General features: G+C 43.4%; 1 protein-coding gene across 1 annotated transcript in view; it reads left to right on the forward strand.

The window, feature by feature from the left end:
- Positions 1–567: 567 nt before the first annotated feature.
- Smim23 (small integral membrane protein 23) overlaps positions 568–17459 on the forward strand; it is a 108948-nt gene continuing 92056 nt past the window's right edge. Inside the window, exons 1-4 of the mRNA XM_008850818.1 lie at positions 568–657; positions 6701–6752; positions 6946–7013; positions 7251–7468. Of these exons, the coding sequence (XP_008849040.1) occupies positions 568–657; positions 6701–6752; positions 6946–7013; positions 7251–7468 (428 nt within the window). The remainder of the gene's footprint in view (positions 658–6700; positions 6753–6945; positions 7014–7250; positions 7469–17459) is intronic.

The raw sequence follows: 17459 nt of genomic DNA on the forward strand, positions 1-17459 counted from the left end.
TTTGAAACAAGGTCTCCCTGCAGCCCCAGCTGGCCTAGAATTTGTTATGTAGACCAGGCTAACCTCAATCTCACAGAGATCTGCCTGCCTCCACCTCCAGAGTGCAAGGATTAAAGGAATGCACCACGCCTGGTTTTTGTTTTTTTTTTTTTAAGACAGGGTCTCACCATGTGGCCCAAGATGGCCTGGAACTCACTATGTAGAGCATCCCAAGGCTGGCCTCAATCTCATAGCAACCTGCCTGCCTCTGCCTCTCAAGTGCTGGTATTAACGATGAGTGTGAGAACTCCACAAGAAAAGAGATCAGAAAAAAATCATCACCTGAAAACACAAGCTTCCAATGTATTTCTCCCTGACATTTGTTATATATGATGTATATGTATATATATTGTAATGTGAGAGGAAGGGTAAGACTCAGACTGGGGGAAAGGTCACCTTTGCAATCTTTTGCCTTCTGTGACATCAGAACTCATGCTTGCCTGGTTGACCAGAGGTGGGGGAGGGGAGGTGCCCATCTACTTGTGCACTGGAAGCACCTCCATCCTCTCAGGCAGCCTGACCTGGGGCATGGCAATCCAACAGATGGGTGGCAAGGGGCAGGTGGCAGCCGAGCTGTTTGAACAGAGAAGGGACAGCCACTGTGACAACAGGAAGCAGGTAAGGCCAGGCGACAGGCTGTTTTCCCCCATCCCTTCTCATTTCAGACAGACAGGAAGATCTTCAGGGTGAGGGAGGGTCTTCCACCCACCTCTCACTGCAGCCCTGTTCCAGTGGCAGAGCCCAGCATAGGGACCCAGGTGCCTCTTCCCCAACCTTGACAGACTCTTACTTCATTCCTGGCACAGTCTAGAAAGTATGTATGTTCCAGCAGGGCTGGGTCTGGTTCCTGCTAAATCCCTGGTGCCTAGAACAGTGAATAGTGCATAGAGGGTATTGAATGAGTGAGTGAATGCGGTAGAGCCAAAGGGCCCCTGGAGGAGTTTGTCCAGGGCTGAACTTCAAACTCACGTGAGGTTTTGTCAAAACAGAAAATGTTTGATTGCTAGGAGCAATGCCTAGCGTGGTACTCCTGCCCCTTCTATGTTTCATGACCTATAACGCTCCTCAAGGACAGGCACTGTCAACTTTGCTCACAGTTAAGAACATCAAAGCTCAGAAAAGCCAAAAGAGCACCAACAGCTGAGACATGTCAGGACTGGAATCCAGGTCCATGGGCTTGAAGAGCCCAGAGCAAGAGTGCCTGTGCGCCACTGTCCCCAGGTGGAGAAGTCAGGTGGGAAGCGGGGACACAACATGGACACTGGCCTTATAAGATAGAAAAGGTGAGATTCTAGCCTGAGGATAATAAGCCATTTAAGAATTTTAAGTGGGCAATGAGTGGCTATGTTGTTTAAAAAGATTTGCTCATTTATTCACTGAGCACTCCCTGTGTGCTAGATCTCACAGTACATGATGGGTCTGATGAACACCCATCCAGCTTTTCCTGAAAAGAATTCTCCAGATCCCCAGCCTCAGGGGCTGTGACTTTTAGGGAAACCATAAAGAATTATGTGGTTTGAGAATACCGTGTACCCTCAATCCCGCAGGAGACTTCACTGCCACCCATAATGACGCTCTGAGAAGTCCTGCAACAAGAAATGTAAAGCAACTGATTCCACTGGAGTCCCTTCCCTTTCTCATCTAAGAACCAGGAGCATATTTATATTCAAAAATCCAATTTTACAGATAAATTGAGACTCAAAGAAAAGTAATGATTCAGTTCCGGTCCCAAAATAGAACAAAGAAAAGGACTAAAAGTTAGTTCTCACCCGTGTCTGCATCTTCCTTGCATTACCCACGATACAGAAAGGGTGTCAGATACCCTGGAGTTACAGGTGGTTGTGAGCCACCAGGTGAATTCTGGAACCCAACCTGGGTCCTCTGTAAGAGCAGCAGGTGCTCTTAACTGCTCAGACATCTCTCCAGCCCCTGCTCTCTCTCTCTTTTTTTTTTTTATAACCCACCAAGTCTAATTTCTGCTGCCCATATACTCATAGGTGTGAGGTCATTCACTGGAACACTGTCAACCTACCACGGGCCACACCCTTAAGACTGACCCTTCCTCCCCAGTAGCTATAAACTGTCCATCCATAGCTTCTTAGCTAAGGGTGGGGGCTTGTGAGTCCCTCCCCCTCCATGCTAGCATGCTGACTGACTTGATCTTGTGCAGGTCTTATGCAGGCAACCACAGCTGCTAAGTCCATGAGTTCAGTGCTCCTGTCTTGACAGAAAATAATGATTTGCCCCAGTCCTCTCCAACCTCTGACTCTTATACTCTTTTCAGCCCCTTCTTCCTCAGTGGCCCCTCAGCTTTGGGGGAGGGATGTCCCACGTGTGGCTGAGCATTCCACTGGTATTTATATACTGCACTTTGATCCGTTTTGAGCTTCGGTGTTAACCATGATCCACGGCACAAAGAAACCTCTCTGATGAGGTCTAAGAGCTGCACTAACCCAAGGGTACGAGAGATACAAATTTAGAGACAGTTTGATACTATGTCCATTTAGCAAAATAGTAGGAGTAGGTGCACCCCAGGGTCTATGAGCTCCCCAACTATGCTTTCTTGGCCAGATTTACAGTATCAGACATGTGGCAGGCCTAAATTCCAATCTGAAAGTGGTTGATTAACCCATAGTATTCATGCCACGATTGCACCCATGGGCATATCTTCCCACACCAGTCATTATTGTAGATCTAGGGTTCAAAGCTGGGTAAGATTGTTGACGACTTTTCTCCCCCGGCAGGCTGTCCTATGAGAGGTAGCCGGCATGGAGGAAGCTTCCCAGTCAGTACCAATTTGATTTCTCTATGTCCTGTGACCAATGTGTCTGATGTCTTCAGCAAGAAGACCTAACCATCAAGTTCTGGTGGGCAACCAAGAGTAAAGTGATAGCCTGTGTTGTTTGGGGAGGGGGTCTCCAGGACACACTTGAGGAGAGGTATCCCCCACCTGACACTGGGCTTTTTATTTAGCAAATTAATACTTCTAGTAGGAGCATTATCCTATGTGTAGGGTAACTCCAGTTAAATTCTTTTATATGAGTGCACACACACACACACACACACACACACACACACAAAGTTTTCATATGGCTTTTTCAAACATCCTTGGTCTTAGTTAGCCCTCCTCTCACTCTCTTCTCTGTCCCTCCCATCTCTCTCCCAACTTAACCCTTACTCCCCATAATTCCCCTTTTATACTTACTATCACTCATACTCTGTTATCCCCTTTCTTAAGATTTTTTTCCCCTTTTCCTACCAATAGCCCCATTCTAGTTTCCTGAGTTCTATAGGTCCTCTAAGCTAAACACACAAATCTAATGAGTTGACACTAGGATCCACATATAAGTGAGGACATGTGACATTTCTTTCTAGGTCTGGGTTACCTCACTCAATATAATGTTTTCCAATTCTATCCAAATAGCTGAAGATTTCAAAATTTCATCTTTCTTTATAGATGAATAAAACTCCATTGCATATAGGTACACATTTTCATTATCCATTCACCAGGTGATGGACATCTAGGCTGCTTCTATGTCCCAGCTATTGTGAATAAAGCAGTGATGAACATGGATAAACAAGTGTCTCTGTGTAGCAAACAGAGTCCTTTAGGTAGATGCCCAGGAATTGTGTAGCTGGGTTACATGGTAAACTTATTTCTAGTATTTTTGAACAACCACCAAACTGATTTCCATAGTGGTTGCCCCAGTTTGTACTCCACCAACAGTGAATAAGAGCTCCTTTTCCCCCACATTTAGCCAACACGTGTCATTTGTTTTCTTAATCTTAGCTGTTCTGACTGGGTCATAAGATAAAATCTCAAAGTACTTTTAATTTGCATTTCTCTGATGGCTAAGGGTGGTGAAAACTTTTTAAAAATATTTCTTAGCCATTTGAATTTCTCTTTTTGAGAACTCCGTTCAGATCCATAGCCCATTTTTTAAAGATAAAGTTTAGAAAAGTAAAAATAATTGTAGACATTCTAATTTTCCATATACAAAATTTAAACCCTACCAAAACCGATTAAAGGTAATTAAGTCACAAGATAAAGACTCAATTTGATTTCTATAGCCCAACAGTTAGGAAATGAAATTTTACATTTTCATTCATAAAGTATCAACAACCTTAGAATACTTTGTAAATATGTATGAGATCATTATACTTGAAATCAACAAAGCTTATTAAAAAAAATTAAAGAAAGCCAGGCATGGTGGCACACGCCTGGAGTCCCAGCATTTGGGAGGCAGAGGCAGGTGGATCTCTGTGAGCTCAAGGCCAACTTGGTCTACATAGTGAATTCCAGGACAGCTGGGGCTACCAGGAGACCCTGTCTCAAAAAGACCAAAAAAGAGAGCGAGAGCAAGAGCAAGAGAGAGAGAAAGAAGTTAAAGAAACATACCATGTTTGTGGATCACAAGATAAAATATTTATCTTTACAATATCACAAGATAAAACATTCTTGCTTACCAAACATCTAAAGATTCATTGTAGTATCAATCAAAATCCTAGTAGATATTTTTTTCAAAATAAAAACTAAAAAAGTTAACTCTAAAATGTATGGGAAAATACAAACATTTCCAAATAGACAAAATAAGTTTGAAAAATAACAAAGTTGAAAAAACCTACTGCGTACAATTACAAATATTACTATAAAGTAATAGTAATCTAGATGTTGTATGTTATGAAAGAAGATGGTGTCGATACAGGCATTTTGTGACAGAATTTTGTCTCCCAAAATTCATACATTGAAGCCCTAACCCCCAAGTGACCATATTTGTAGATAAAAGTCCTAAGGAAGTAATAAAGGTTATATCCCTAGTCCTATGGGATGGACGGTGTCCTTATAAGAAGAGACAATAAGGAATGTATGAGTCAGAGGAAAATTCATCTAAGGACACACAAGAAGGTGACCACCTGCAAGCCCAGGATCTTGGACTTTCAGCCTCCAGAACAGATAGAAAATACATGTCTGCCATTTAAAGCATTCAGTCTTCAGAATTCTGTTACGGAAATGCTAGTGAATGCTAACTAATGCAGATTTAGCATTCACATAAAGACAGACTGTAAAACAATGAAATAACAGAATCCAGAAACACACCAGCATAACACATGGCATTACTTGTGGCAAAGACATCAACAATTTAATGAGGAAAAATTGTCTTTAAAAATCACTGTAGAACCACTGGAGACCTACACTAAAAATCTCAATCCTTATTTTACATTATATACAAAATTACTTTAAAATGGTCCATATGCACGTAAAAGCTAAACCAAAAAATGTTTAGAAGAAATAGGAGAGAAATCACAACACTGAAATAGGCAAAATGTTCTAGATGCCTTGTGAAAAGCACAACCACAAAGAATGAACTAGACTTCATAAAAACAGAAACTTTTTGATTTTCACAAGACCCTGTAAGAAAATGAAAACGCAAACAATAGAATTAAATAAAATATTCACAATATAAACATCTTTCCAACTACTTATATCCAAAATATTTTTAAACACTAGCCACCTTAATCACAAGACAAGCAGTCCAATAAAATATGAGCAAAAGACTTTAGTGAGCATAACAGAAAAAGACATAGATTCAGAATCATCAGTAGACCATGGCAAGATGCCAATCCTCATTAATCATATGGAGAATGCACTTGAAATAGATAGAGATGTCTCGACACAAGAAATAGAATGCCTAAAATTAAAATTGACAATACTAAGAGTGGACAAAGATGTGGAACACCTAAAATTCTCTGATTTGCTGATGGGAACACGAAGCGGAACAAACAGTTCTGAAGGGTCTTCTAAAATTGATCATAACTCATGTCACATTCCAGCATTTCCATGTCTAGATATTCACCTAAGAGAAATGATAAAGATGTCCACACAAAGGCAGGTATGTGTATAATCAGGACCCTTTTATCCATAATCACCTAAACTATAAACAATTCATTACCAGGAGGTGGGTTTCAATTCTGCTATGTTCACACAACATACTTGTGAATAAAACTGAACACACAAAAACATGGAGGAGCATGAGAAACATTGTGCAGAAGAAATTAAGTGCAGACACCATTGATTCAATTCTCATGATGCTGAAGAACAGGCATCATGGCCATGGTGATGGGAATCACCACAGGGGTAAACAAGGGAAGTGGCTGAGAGAGGACTGAGGATGGAACTGACTTGAGAGGCCTGAGGAGAGAACTCGCTGAGAGAGGTTGGGGAGAGAACTCGCTGAGAAGGGCTTGATGGAACTCTCTGAGGTGAAGGAAAGGTTCTAGATCTTCATGGGGGTCATAATCCATATGTATAGACATTTGTCAAAATGAATCCAACACATATAAATGTATGCATTTCATTATATATAAATTATACTGCAATAAAGCCAATTCTTTTCAACGATCAGGATAAAAATGTTAGAGTGATTCAAAGAAGGAGAGCAGAGATGGACCTTTCTTCTCAGAGAAGAAACAGGAAGGAAAACACAAACTAAATATCAGCATGTCGTCATGTTATCTGATTCTGTAATGTCTGTGAACACATGTGACTTAGATAGTGGGAAATGAAGTTAAGTCTAAAAATGACCAACAGCTCTCTATGACTAGACCCTGACAGAAATGTGGGAGCCAGGAATTCACTTCTCCATGCCCCTCTTTTCCTCAGACGCTGTTAGCACTGTTGGTCTTGGTGCTGTACTTGGGCACAGGGATATCAGGTGAGCATCTAGAATCTGATAAAGGAGAAACTTAATCTGCAGAGTCAGGTGGGGGTCTTGGAGAGAGATGCCTGTGAGGGGTCCCAAGGACATGTCCACTCCAACCTCCCCTCCCCTCTGGGGAGATGAATCACACTTAATCCAGCTGCCACACTCTGCTCTTCTGTTAAGAAGAGATGTCTTCCTGTTTCAGGAAATGGCTGGGAGGTGTCAGGAAGGATCAGAGAGTGCAACTATCCTCAGAATCCTGTGGCATCCCAGGTAACACTCAGAAATGTGCTTGGGGGACTACTGAGGTGCTGGGCCTAGGAAGGCTTCCCAGAAGAGATATCTTCCATGAGCTAATGTGGGAAGGATAAACAGGAACTTGCCAGGTGGAAAAGGTAGAGAAGGGTACTCCAGGCAGAATGAATAGCACGCATGAAGACCCAGGAACTTCCTGAAACCAGAAACCCACTTGAAAATTCTCAAGATACAACCATGGTGTCTGCCTTTCAGGGGGTTGAATATCAGACCAGTGAACCCACGGAAGAGCCAATAAGGACCTTCAGGAACTGGCTGAAGATGAACTTGCATGTTTTCTTGGAGGAACTCGAGAAAGAAGTGCGGGAGCTGGAGCAGCTGGTACGGGACCTGGAGTTTTGGCTTGATGCGTTTCTGAGAGAACCTTGCCCAGAGGACCCCTGTTCCACCCACAGGACTACTTATGAAGGCAGGTGCTGGGGCTCATGGAGCAGAGAAGGGGGTGATGAGGTTGAGCTCTGTTCAGTTCAAGGCAGGCAAGAAAATGAAGCAGTTGAGAGGTGAAGTCCACTGCTCATGCTCAGAATCACTGAGATACCGCCAGGGACTATGGCTGCGGCCCACAGAGCCAGCACAGCTTCCAAGAGGCTGAGAGCTCATCTCTTCTCTTATACTTACTTGAGACATTGAACAAATTTTCTTAATCTCTCTCTTTAAAAAACACACGTGTGTATGTGAATATTCACATGTGTGTTCACGTGTGGGGGTGTACATGTGAGCACAAGTGTGTATGTAGAAGCCAGAGAACAACCTCAGGGCTCATACCCAGGAATGCCATCCGCCTCCTTTGAGGCAGCATCTTTCATTGACCTAGAACTCACCAACTAGACCGGCTAGCCAGCGAGCTCTAGGGATCCTTCTCTCCACTTCCCTGGTGCTGGGATTACATGCTTGCACTGCCACACCAGACATTTTTATTTGGGTTCTGGGGCTCAGACTCAGGTCCTCATGCTTGGGAGGCAAGCACGTCACTAAGCTCTCTCTAGTGCCTTTCCTTAACACTTCTGAAACTGTTTTGCTCATCTGTAAAAACCAGAGACTGTACATTGCTTCATTGCTTCACAGGGGAGCAGACAGTGTGCATAGCTAGAGAATGGGTCTGACATGCAGTAGGTATCTTCACCCCTGCAATACGGCAGGAGGATACGTCCAGTCATCGATAGGATGTGGCACCCAACCCTCTGGCTGCTAGTGGAGGTATAAACTGTAGCACCCTTGTATAGGGCAATTGGACAATAGCTAGGTTAAGAATATCAAGGTTGGGGCTGGAGAGATGGCTCAGTGGTTAAGAGCACTAGCTGCTCTTACAGAAGACCTGGGTTTGAATCCATAAATCCAGTTCCGGGGGATCCAATGCCCCTTTCTGGCCTCCACAGGCACTGCACACATGGTGCATTTACATACATGCAGGCATAACATTCATACACATAAATTAAAAAGAAATAAAAATTTTAAAAGAATATCAAGGTTATGAATGCATTTACTCTTTGGCCCAGCAATATGCTTTAGAAGAAAACTATACAGATTGAACTATATATGTATGAGATTGTTTTTTAATATTTTACTTATTTTTTTAATTTTATGTGTTTGAGTGTATTGCCTGCATGTATGTAAGTGCATCTGTGTCATGCAATGCCCAAGGAGGTCAGAAGAGGGTGCTGGACCCCTGGAACTGGAGTTAGGACAGTTGTTAGCCACCATGTGGGTGCTGGGAATCAAACCCAGGTCCTCTGCAAGAGCAGTCAGTGCTCTTAACCGCTGAGCTAACTCTCCCATCCCATGTATAAGATTATTAACTCTAGCTTTTTTACAGTAGCGTAAAAAAAAATTAGAAGCAACCTCCACATCAGTAGGGCTGTGGTTAAATCAGCTATGGTACAGCCAGGTGATGAGCTTGCCTAAGAGTCTGAGGGTTGTTCCTGTAACTCCTGGCTGGCCTAACACCCCCTGCGGTGGTATTAAGACACAGGGCACTTCACTCTCATCAGTGGGATTAGTGCCTGTAAAGAGGCCAAGGGACTTGCTTGCCCCTTCTGCCATGCAAAGGCACACTTAGAAGACACCATCTATGAGCAATGAGCCCCCACCAGACACTCTATCTGCCAGTGCCTTGATCTTGGACTGCCCAGTACCGGAACTGCTAGCAACACATTACTGCTGTTTACCAGACTCAGGTATTTTGCTGTAACCACCTAAATGAATTTTTTCTTCTTCCTCCTGATATGGAAAAGCCTACAAGACATAAAAAAAAAGAGTCAAGGTGCCCAAAGGTGAGGGGTAGTGCTTATATTCTGCTGCTGATGTTGTTGAATAAGCACCAAATCTCAGGAGGAGAAAGAGGCAAGAATCCAGTGTGCAGACGTAAGGCCAGCTGTGATGAAATCATGAGCAATGATGCTTTCAAAAAGTGTGCAGAGAAAACCCCTCTTTTTCAATTTATATGATCAAACAATCTTCATTTTACCCAGGATTCCCCCTTCCCATTACCTCCAGGAAACTTAAGAGTTTGGTTGTTCATTATTAGAATTATGTCAGTCTGGCTGTTGTGGGTTATTCATGGTCCCCTTTCTGTGATTTTTGTTTCCTGTTTTAATGAAGTTGTTACATGTGTACCAATTATTAAAACTACTGAACTCTTTGGAAAATGATGAGGGTTCCAATTAAACTAATCCCAGCGGACATCTGTCATACAGGGAATGGCATGGCAATTTGTTTGCCCAGAGGAATTAATCATTTGCCATTGGGGATGGAAAAAGTCTTACAAATTAAGATCACGATATTTTCACTGGGTATCTGGCAGGGGGTGGGAACCAGGGTCTTTTTTCTCATTTGCACTTATTTAGCAAGAGTTTTCTGGGAAGGGCTTGGTGCCTCGAGCATTTGCACTCACACATTACCATAGGGTCGTAGTCAGACTTTACCAAATCCATGCACATGTGTTCTTCAGGGACCCTAAAAGGCTCTAAGGAATAATCTCAACTATACACAATTTTATCCTAACACACACTTTAGACTCCAGCCCCCATTTGAGTAGAGAGTATGTCATATTTGCAATATATATGTTTATATTTATCTATTATCTATATTTTATATTGTACAGTCCAGATATGCTATATTATATTGTATTTATCATATCATATTATATTGGCTATTATTCAAACAGATTATTTCCTAATCTGAAATCCAAAATCTGGAATGTTCCAAAATATAAGCTTTTGTGAGCACTGATATGGCCACAAGTGGAAAATTTACATCCAACCTCATGTGAAGTGTCAGTCAAAATACAAATATAACAATATAAATATATAAAAAATGTTGCATAAAATTACTTCCAGACTGTATACATTAGCTGTATATGAAACATAAATTAATTGTATGTTTAGACTTGTGGTCTATCTCTAAGACATCTCATTATGTAAATACAAATATTCCACAATTCACAAACATCCCAGTCCAAAATACTTCTGGTCCCCTAGTATTTAGATAAAGAATATTCAACTTGTAGGTATTTATAAAGTATATATTTTTTATGTCTATGCAAATGTGGGGGGGTGTATGTGTGTGTGTTTGTGTGTGTGTTCATGTGTGTGCATGTGTGCATGAAGGCACTTTAGGATCTCTTGGAGTATACCATGTCCTGGGACTGAGGAGTCTGGAGCAGGAAAGTCTCCAAGAATTCAAGACGGCCTCATGCCCATCAGCGGAAGTTCTTGGAGCCTCCCCCAGCATGCCACCTTCACCTTGTCTTGGCTGCTCACTGGTTTTGGTTCTTTTTTGTGTGCTCCAGCCCTTCCCCCTTCTGAGCCTTCTGCCTCCTCAGCTCAGTACTCTGCTTTGACCCCTCTGTTTGCCCCTAACCTGTGTGGCTGCTTTCTTTCTCAAAGCCTTCCAATTTCTACTGACTGGTTGACTGTCCATGTTTCCCAGGTGAGATTCCAGGGGAACTGCATGGGGTGTAACTGACCCATCTGTGCCAAGCCAGCCTTACACATCAGCCTGTCTTCAGATGGACATTGTGGTGACCAACTTTGATCTTATCAGCCGGATGGAGAAAGATGAACAAGCATAGTTACCCTTCTGTTCCCACTGAGGCTGTGATGCACGAATCAAAAATATTCAAGAAAAAAAATGCAACTGTATTGAACATAGCCTTTCCCCCTGTCATTATCCCTTAAACACCACAAGTATAATAGCTATTCAGATCCCTTTCCCTTGTATCAAATACTGTAAGTCATCTAGAGATAACTGAGGGGTCAGAGGATGGCTTAGATTACTTATTAAATACCGCATCACTTTATGTAGGAGCCTGGAGCATCCTCAGGTTTTGGTACCTGCAGGAATCCTGGAACTGTGTACTTTACAAAGAGCTGACACATAGAAGAAATAGCTGGGGCCATGTCCCTTCCAGGAATTCTGGACTGAGCTATAACAACCTGACTTATCAAGATGGTCAGGAGTAGAGCAGAGAAGGTGACAGTAAACCTTCATTTCAGAACCCAGAAGTCATTGCTAGGCCTATAGACTTACATGAGACAAATGCTATAGGAAGTTCAGGTCCCTGGAAGCCTCCAGAGCTGTCATGAGCACACTGTCAGAACACGCTTGTGTCTTTCTACAATGTCAGAATTTACCGAATAACAATAAATTTCATGAAGTGCCACAGTTTCATTGGCAGCACTTTGCAAGATAGTCCCACTTTCCTTGATATTCCTGGATGAGGCAAACACAGGTTCTTTTTTCCCCAAGCTTAATTACTAGCATTAACCCTCAGATCACACATTACATATCACACAGTATATGTATCTATTTATCTAATAGACTGTGTTTGTGTGTACATTGTATAATGGCTACAAAGGGTTAAGTAAGCAGGGAGTTTTAAAGAGGCTGAGAGACCAAAGCTGGGCAACTGATAGAAATGCAAAGGGGTTTATCAGGATGAGTTGATGGACCAACTGCCAACGAAGAGCCAGGCTGCCGAGGATCACATTTTGAGCATAGCTACGGGGTCCAGCTCTAGAGATAAAAGAGCAGGACCAGGCCCAGACAAATAAGCAAACAAGAAGACAAATGGACAGTAGGTTCAGACAGGTGAACAGGACAGGCAGACAGCAATTCAAGGAGTTTGCATCAACAATGGGGCCTGAGCTGAAGCCTCTAGGAAAGCTGGAAGTTCTCTACCTGTCCAGTCCCTTGACACACACCCGAAGATGTCTGGTGACAAGTATGTAGGACCTTTGCCATTGCACCGCTAGGTGTCCGCTTCTTCAAGGGCTCTGAGTGAGGGAGCTACACCTTTTCTCAGATAGGGTTTTAATGTGTCACTACAGTCTAAATTCACCCTAAGTTTATAGAGTGGTGCCCTTTCTACTCCCAGGAATAAGTCATTTATGAGCAGTGCCAGACAGATGGCACCAATCATGTGTCCACTCAGGTGCGTCTAGCCTCAAAATGAAGGAAAAAAAAAAAAACTGCTTAGAAAATGTAGTCTCAGGGCTGGAGAGATGGCTCATCAGCTAAGAGCACTGGCTATTCTTGCAGAGGACCCGGGTTCCATTCCCAGCACCCATCTGGTGGCTAACAACCATCCTTAAGTCCAGTTCCAGGTGATCTGACACGCTCTTCTGTCCTTCATGGACACTGCACAACACAGTTCACTTACATACATGCAGGCATAACATTCATACATATAAAATATAAATTTTAAAAAGTGGAGTGTCTTGGAGCAAGGCACAGTCTGAGAAGTCACTGTTTTATACAGTGAGGAGTAACAGAGCAGAGCACATCCTGATCTCAATGAGAAGTGACCTAGGGCCAGCTCGAAGTGAGACAGCTGAAAATTGCTGAGGGGGAGGCGGGAGGTGCTCATCCACCAGTGTCACGTAAGCGAGTGGGTGGTCTGCCTCAAAAGCACAGAATAAGCCACAGCATAACTGGAAAATATCTCACTCTTTCATCCTCCATTCCTGGTTACGGCAAATACAAATTACACATGTCAAAGAAATCATGTGGTTCCTTGAAGTAATTTCAGGGCTGGAAAGGTAGAAGCAGGGCATTCCCAGAGCAAGCTGGCTAGCCAGACCACCTGTATCCATGGGTTCTGGGTTCGACTGAGAGATTCTGCCTCAATGAATATAAGGTAGAAACCATCCAAGAAGGACTCCCAATGTCCAACCCCAGGCACATGTGTGCATGCACACACATACACACGCACACACACACACACGTCTACATACATGCATACATATCACATACATATACACATGAAAAAATGAGTTTATTGGGCCATGTGTGTGTCAGACATTGAGGAACAAGACTATAGGCCAGGTAAAAATTAAAAGACAAGATAATTTCAGAGGGTAAAAAACCCACAGAGCTAGCAGCTGGTTTCCAAGTGGGAAAGGGGAGAACTAGGTGGATACTTAACAGTGGGGCAGCAGTGTGGACAGGCCCATGAGAGAGCAGGACGTACTAAGAAGGGATGTAGGGAGACGGGTGTAGGTAGCTAACCCCGGGCATCAGAACCTGCTCTCTCCCACTGAGAAGCTGAACAATGATTTGAGGTTTTGACCTTGTAGCCAGGATAGAACAATGGAAGAGATGTGCTTGGTCTTGTTAAGGGGAAAACAGTCAGTGAGGGAAAGGTCAAGACTTCCCAATCACCTACATTTCTTTTATTGTTTTAGGTACCTGGCATATGAGGTCAGCATTGCAGATAATTAAAACCATTTAATTAGTCTTAATTGATGGATTCTCTCCTTTGTCTTTACTGAATAGACCTATTAGTCAACCCGCCCCATAGTCTCTCGGGCTCTTCTGCTTGGCTAACACTGATTAATCTGGGGTCTTCTTTTTTTTCTTAGTTTGGGACAGTTTCTTTTTTTATTCCTCTAACTCGCATACTGAGGAAAATTGCAGTCGCTCAGAAAATTCATGCTTTAAAACTAAGAATCAGATATTCTAGGCAAAACTGGCTATGGTAACAGCCCATTGGGCATGGGCAGATGTATGCCTCAAGAATGTCCAGCTTGTTGGGTAACTGACATTCGGAGGGTGCTTTCCTGTACCCCAGTACTGTGCTGGGATTTGGTCAGCACTGTTGTCCTTCCCATTTTATAAGGTGAACACTGAGGCAGAGGATACTCACAGCATTGTTAACATTAGTTAGCAAGGAGTGAGGAGCCAGGTGTCAAACCTGCCTGGCATCAAAGCTTTTGCCTAAGCCGATGCTCTTCGTGGCCTCCCTTCTACTCAGCCTGGCCAAGATAATCACTTTTCTCTCTTTATAAAATTTGTGTTTTATTGTTAAGTAATCATACCTAAATTTATAAGGATGTAAATATTCATTGCATGCTACTACTTTTCTGTGTTATGTAGGGGACATACACAGAAAAGCAGAAATCACAGTCCCTGCCCACTAATACCTTGCCTTTCTAGGAGGAAGCCAAGAAACAGAGGTGGGGAAAATGAAATATCTACACTGATTTACAAGCCATTGGGTAGACTGCCAAAGTCACCTAATTAATTACCAATGAGCTGTATAAATATTTATTGGCTCAACTCAGAGTTCAAAGAAGGGATAGAGCCCTGGAATTGGCTCTAATTTGCCAGATCTGTTAGTCTAACTACAGGAAAACACTGGACTATAAACCAGGTTACAGCCCATAGGAAACAGTGGGAAAGGTAGAGTGGAACACAGGGGCGGTGGGGGGCAGAGAGCATCGGCATCTCAGGTATGGATGCTGAGGATGGACCTTGACCTGAAGACCTCATCCCAGGTGTCAGGTAAGATTTGGAAATCAGGCTTCCCAAGGATTTCAGGGAAAAATCTCCCTGTAAAGAAAATTCTGGGGAATAAACATTTTGGATCTGCTGTATCTGTTCCAAGACCAGGAATGTCCATTTCCAGTCTACATGTCACATTTTTGATGATGCCAAATAAAATGTGGGTTTCATTTGTTCCCTTAATCCACAAATTTGTTCAACACAATTGTGAAATGCATTAAATCCAATTTAGTTCCAATCTGGCTGTCAGGAGGACAATTGAGGGTGATGAGGGATGGAGCCAAAGAAGACGCCTTCCTGGGGCTCCAGAATCCCTTCTGTTGTGACACTTCCATAAGCAAATACATCCCCTGCCTGCAGGCATGGAAAGACAGAAAACAGGCACTTCATTCAGATGCCCAGACTAGCCTTAGCAGAGTGGTTATGTTATTCCAACAAAGGGCTGCAAGTCACCTTTGTGTTCTGGAAAAGTCACTGCAGAGCCTGTTTTTTAGGTAGTTTTTAAAATTATTATTCTATGTGTATAAGTGTATTGCCTGCATGTATGTAAGTGTACCTGTGTTGTACAATGCCCACAGAGGTCGGAAGAGGGCATCAGATCCCCTAGAACTGGAGTTAATGGATGGTTGTTAGCCACCATGAGGGTGCTGAGAACCAAACCCCGATCCTCTTTAAGAATAGTCAGTGCTCTTAACCTCTGAGCCATCTCTCCAGCCCCATTTGAGTAGTTTTTGGTATATTAAGAAGACAAAACATCTAGGATGCCTAGAGCTAGACACTTCACAGGGGTTTAGTGTAAGGTAGCCTAATAGAAAAAGCTAGGCTCTGGTAACTTCAAAGGACCTTGGACTGCCTGCCTCTGGGCCAGCCCCATTCACAGTCAGGTTGTCCCCACCACTTGAGATTTTTTTCTTGCACAGTAACAAGATGACTTCAAGAATCCCAGGCCTCCCTGAAGAAAGGACATGCCTCCTCCCAGTGACTGTGACCTTGGCCTCCTCTCACTGTGACACATGCCCATGCTCTGACTGGCCAGACCTGTATCATATGTGCTGTCCTTCCACCCAGGGGTGGAGTCAGGTCCACCTGAGCATGTGCTGAGTAGGGGAAAACCAGGGTGCCATCACCAGAAGGTGGGAAATGAGCACTACGAGGCCACTTGCTACATGACATTTTGTACCACAACAGAACCATAATGTTATAATGGAGCCCCAAATTCCTGTTCCTTGATGACACTATATTCATCATCTGTGGTGACACTGGTTGAAATAAACATGGCACTGCCAGTCATGAAGCACAGCAGAAAAGTGATGCACCATACATGAACTTAACAATGGCCTTGAGCACCTATGTGTGTAACTGCTTCACTTATTCATGTAATCATCTATTGTCATTGTAGAGTATAATCCTTCTATGTGTAATGAAAATGTTTACTCAACCATAGCCATGGGACACCAGGAACCACCTGCTGTATCTCATGTTCACTGTGTCTCCTGATGGCATTAAGAGACCATGTCAAGCCAGGTGTGGTGGCACACGCCTTTAGTCCCACCGCTTGGGAGGCAGAGACAAGCGGATCTCTGTGAGTTAGAGGCCAGCCTGGTCTACATAGCAAGTTCCAGGACAGCTGGGGCTACAGAGAGACCCTGTCTCAAAAAAGAAAAAAAAAAAAGAGAGAGACCATGTCAAGTAATTGGCCTGGACCACTGGGGTGCATGTAAGTGCTGTGATGGTCACTGGGAATGCATCCCTGTCTTAATAGATGCAGGACTGTCATAGTTACAATGTTAATAACATCTCCATTTCTATTCTACTCTGGGCAGGCTAGAAAGTGCTTTCCCACTTTGACGGCCCCATTGAGGTCTGACGTTATCTAGACAAGTACTTTCTTTAACGTGGTAGTGCACGGACTGTATAGTAGGATGTACCTTTCTTGTCCTCTGCAGGAGAGGCCAGATGCACATCAGAGGAGCCAGCAGGGATTGCTACAAGGGCAGGGCTTTGGGGTCAAACAGATACGGTCCTAACCCCACCCTTTCAGCCCCACCTCTCTACTGGGTGACCTCGGACAAGCCATGCCATCTTTCTGTGCTCCACTCAGTTTGCTTATAAAATAGGGCATGTCTACACATCTCCTGGGCCTATCGAGAGGTTGAAATAAAAGCCAACTTTACTTAGTGTTTACCGTGCTCTTGGCACTCTTCTGAGTGTTTTACAGGCATTACCTCATTCCATCATCACAGGTCTACTGGACAGTTGCTCTCGCTCAGTACCTTCATCGCACACATAAAGAAACTGGGATATAGATGCAAAAAGATTCCAAGGTCACGTGGTTAGGAAGTGGCGGAGCCAGGATGCAAACTCAGACAGGCAAACGCCAGCCAGCCACGTGCTTAGACCCCACCCTGCACTCCTTCCGGAGTAAATGAGGTAATACACATGCAAGGGCTGTGTAAACTGTAACACACTGTATAAATGTCACTCATTATTACTTCTCTCCTCCCGCCCTGGTCATTAAAGCCACGAGAGACCCAATGAATCTACTGCTCAGATATTTTTCTCACAGCCTTGCACTGGCCCCTGAGCTCACACTTCCTCTGCCTGCCTTTAACTCCAAGGTGA

The sequence above is a fragment of the Nannospalax galili genome, unplaced genomic scaffold (assembly GCF_000622305.1).
Source record: "Nannospalax galili isolate Female #2095 unplaced genomic scaffold, S.galili_v1.0 scaffold104, whole genome shotgun sequence".
Taxonomy (NCBI): domain Eukaryota; kingdom Metazoa; phylum Chordata; class Mammalia; order Rodentia; family Spalacidae; genus Nannospalax; species Nannospalax galili.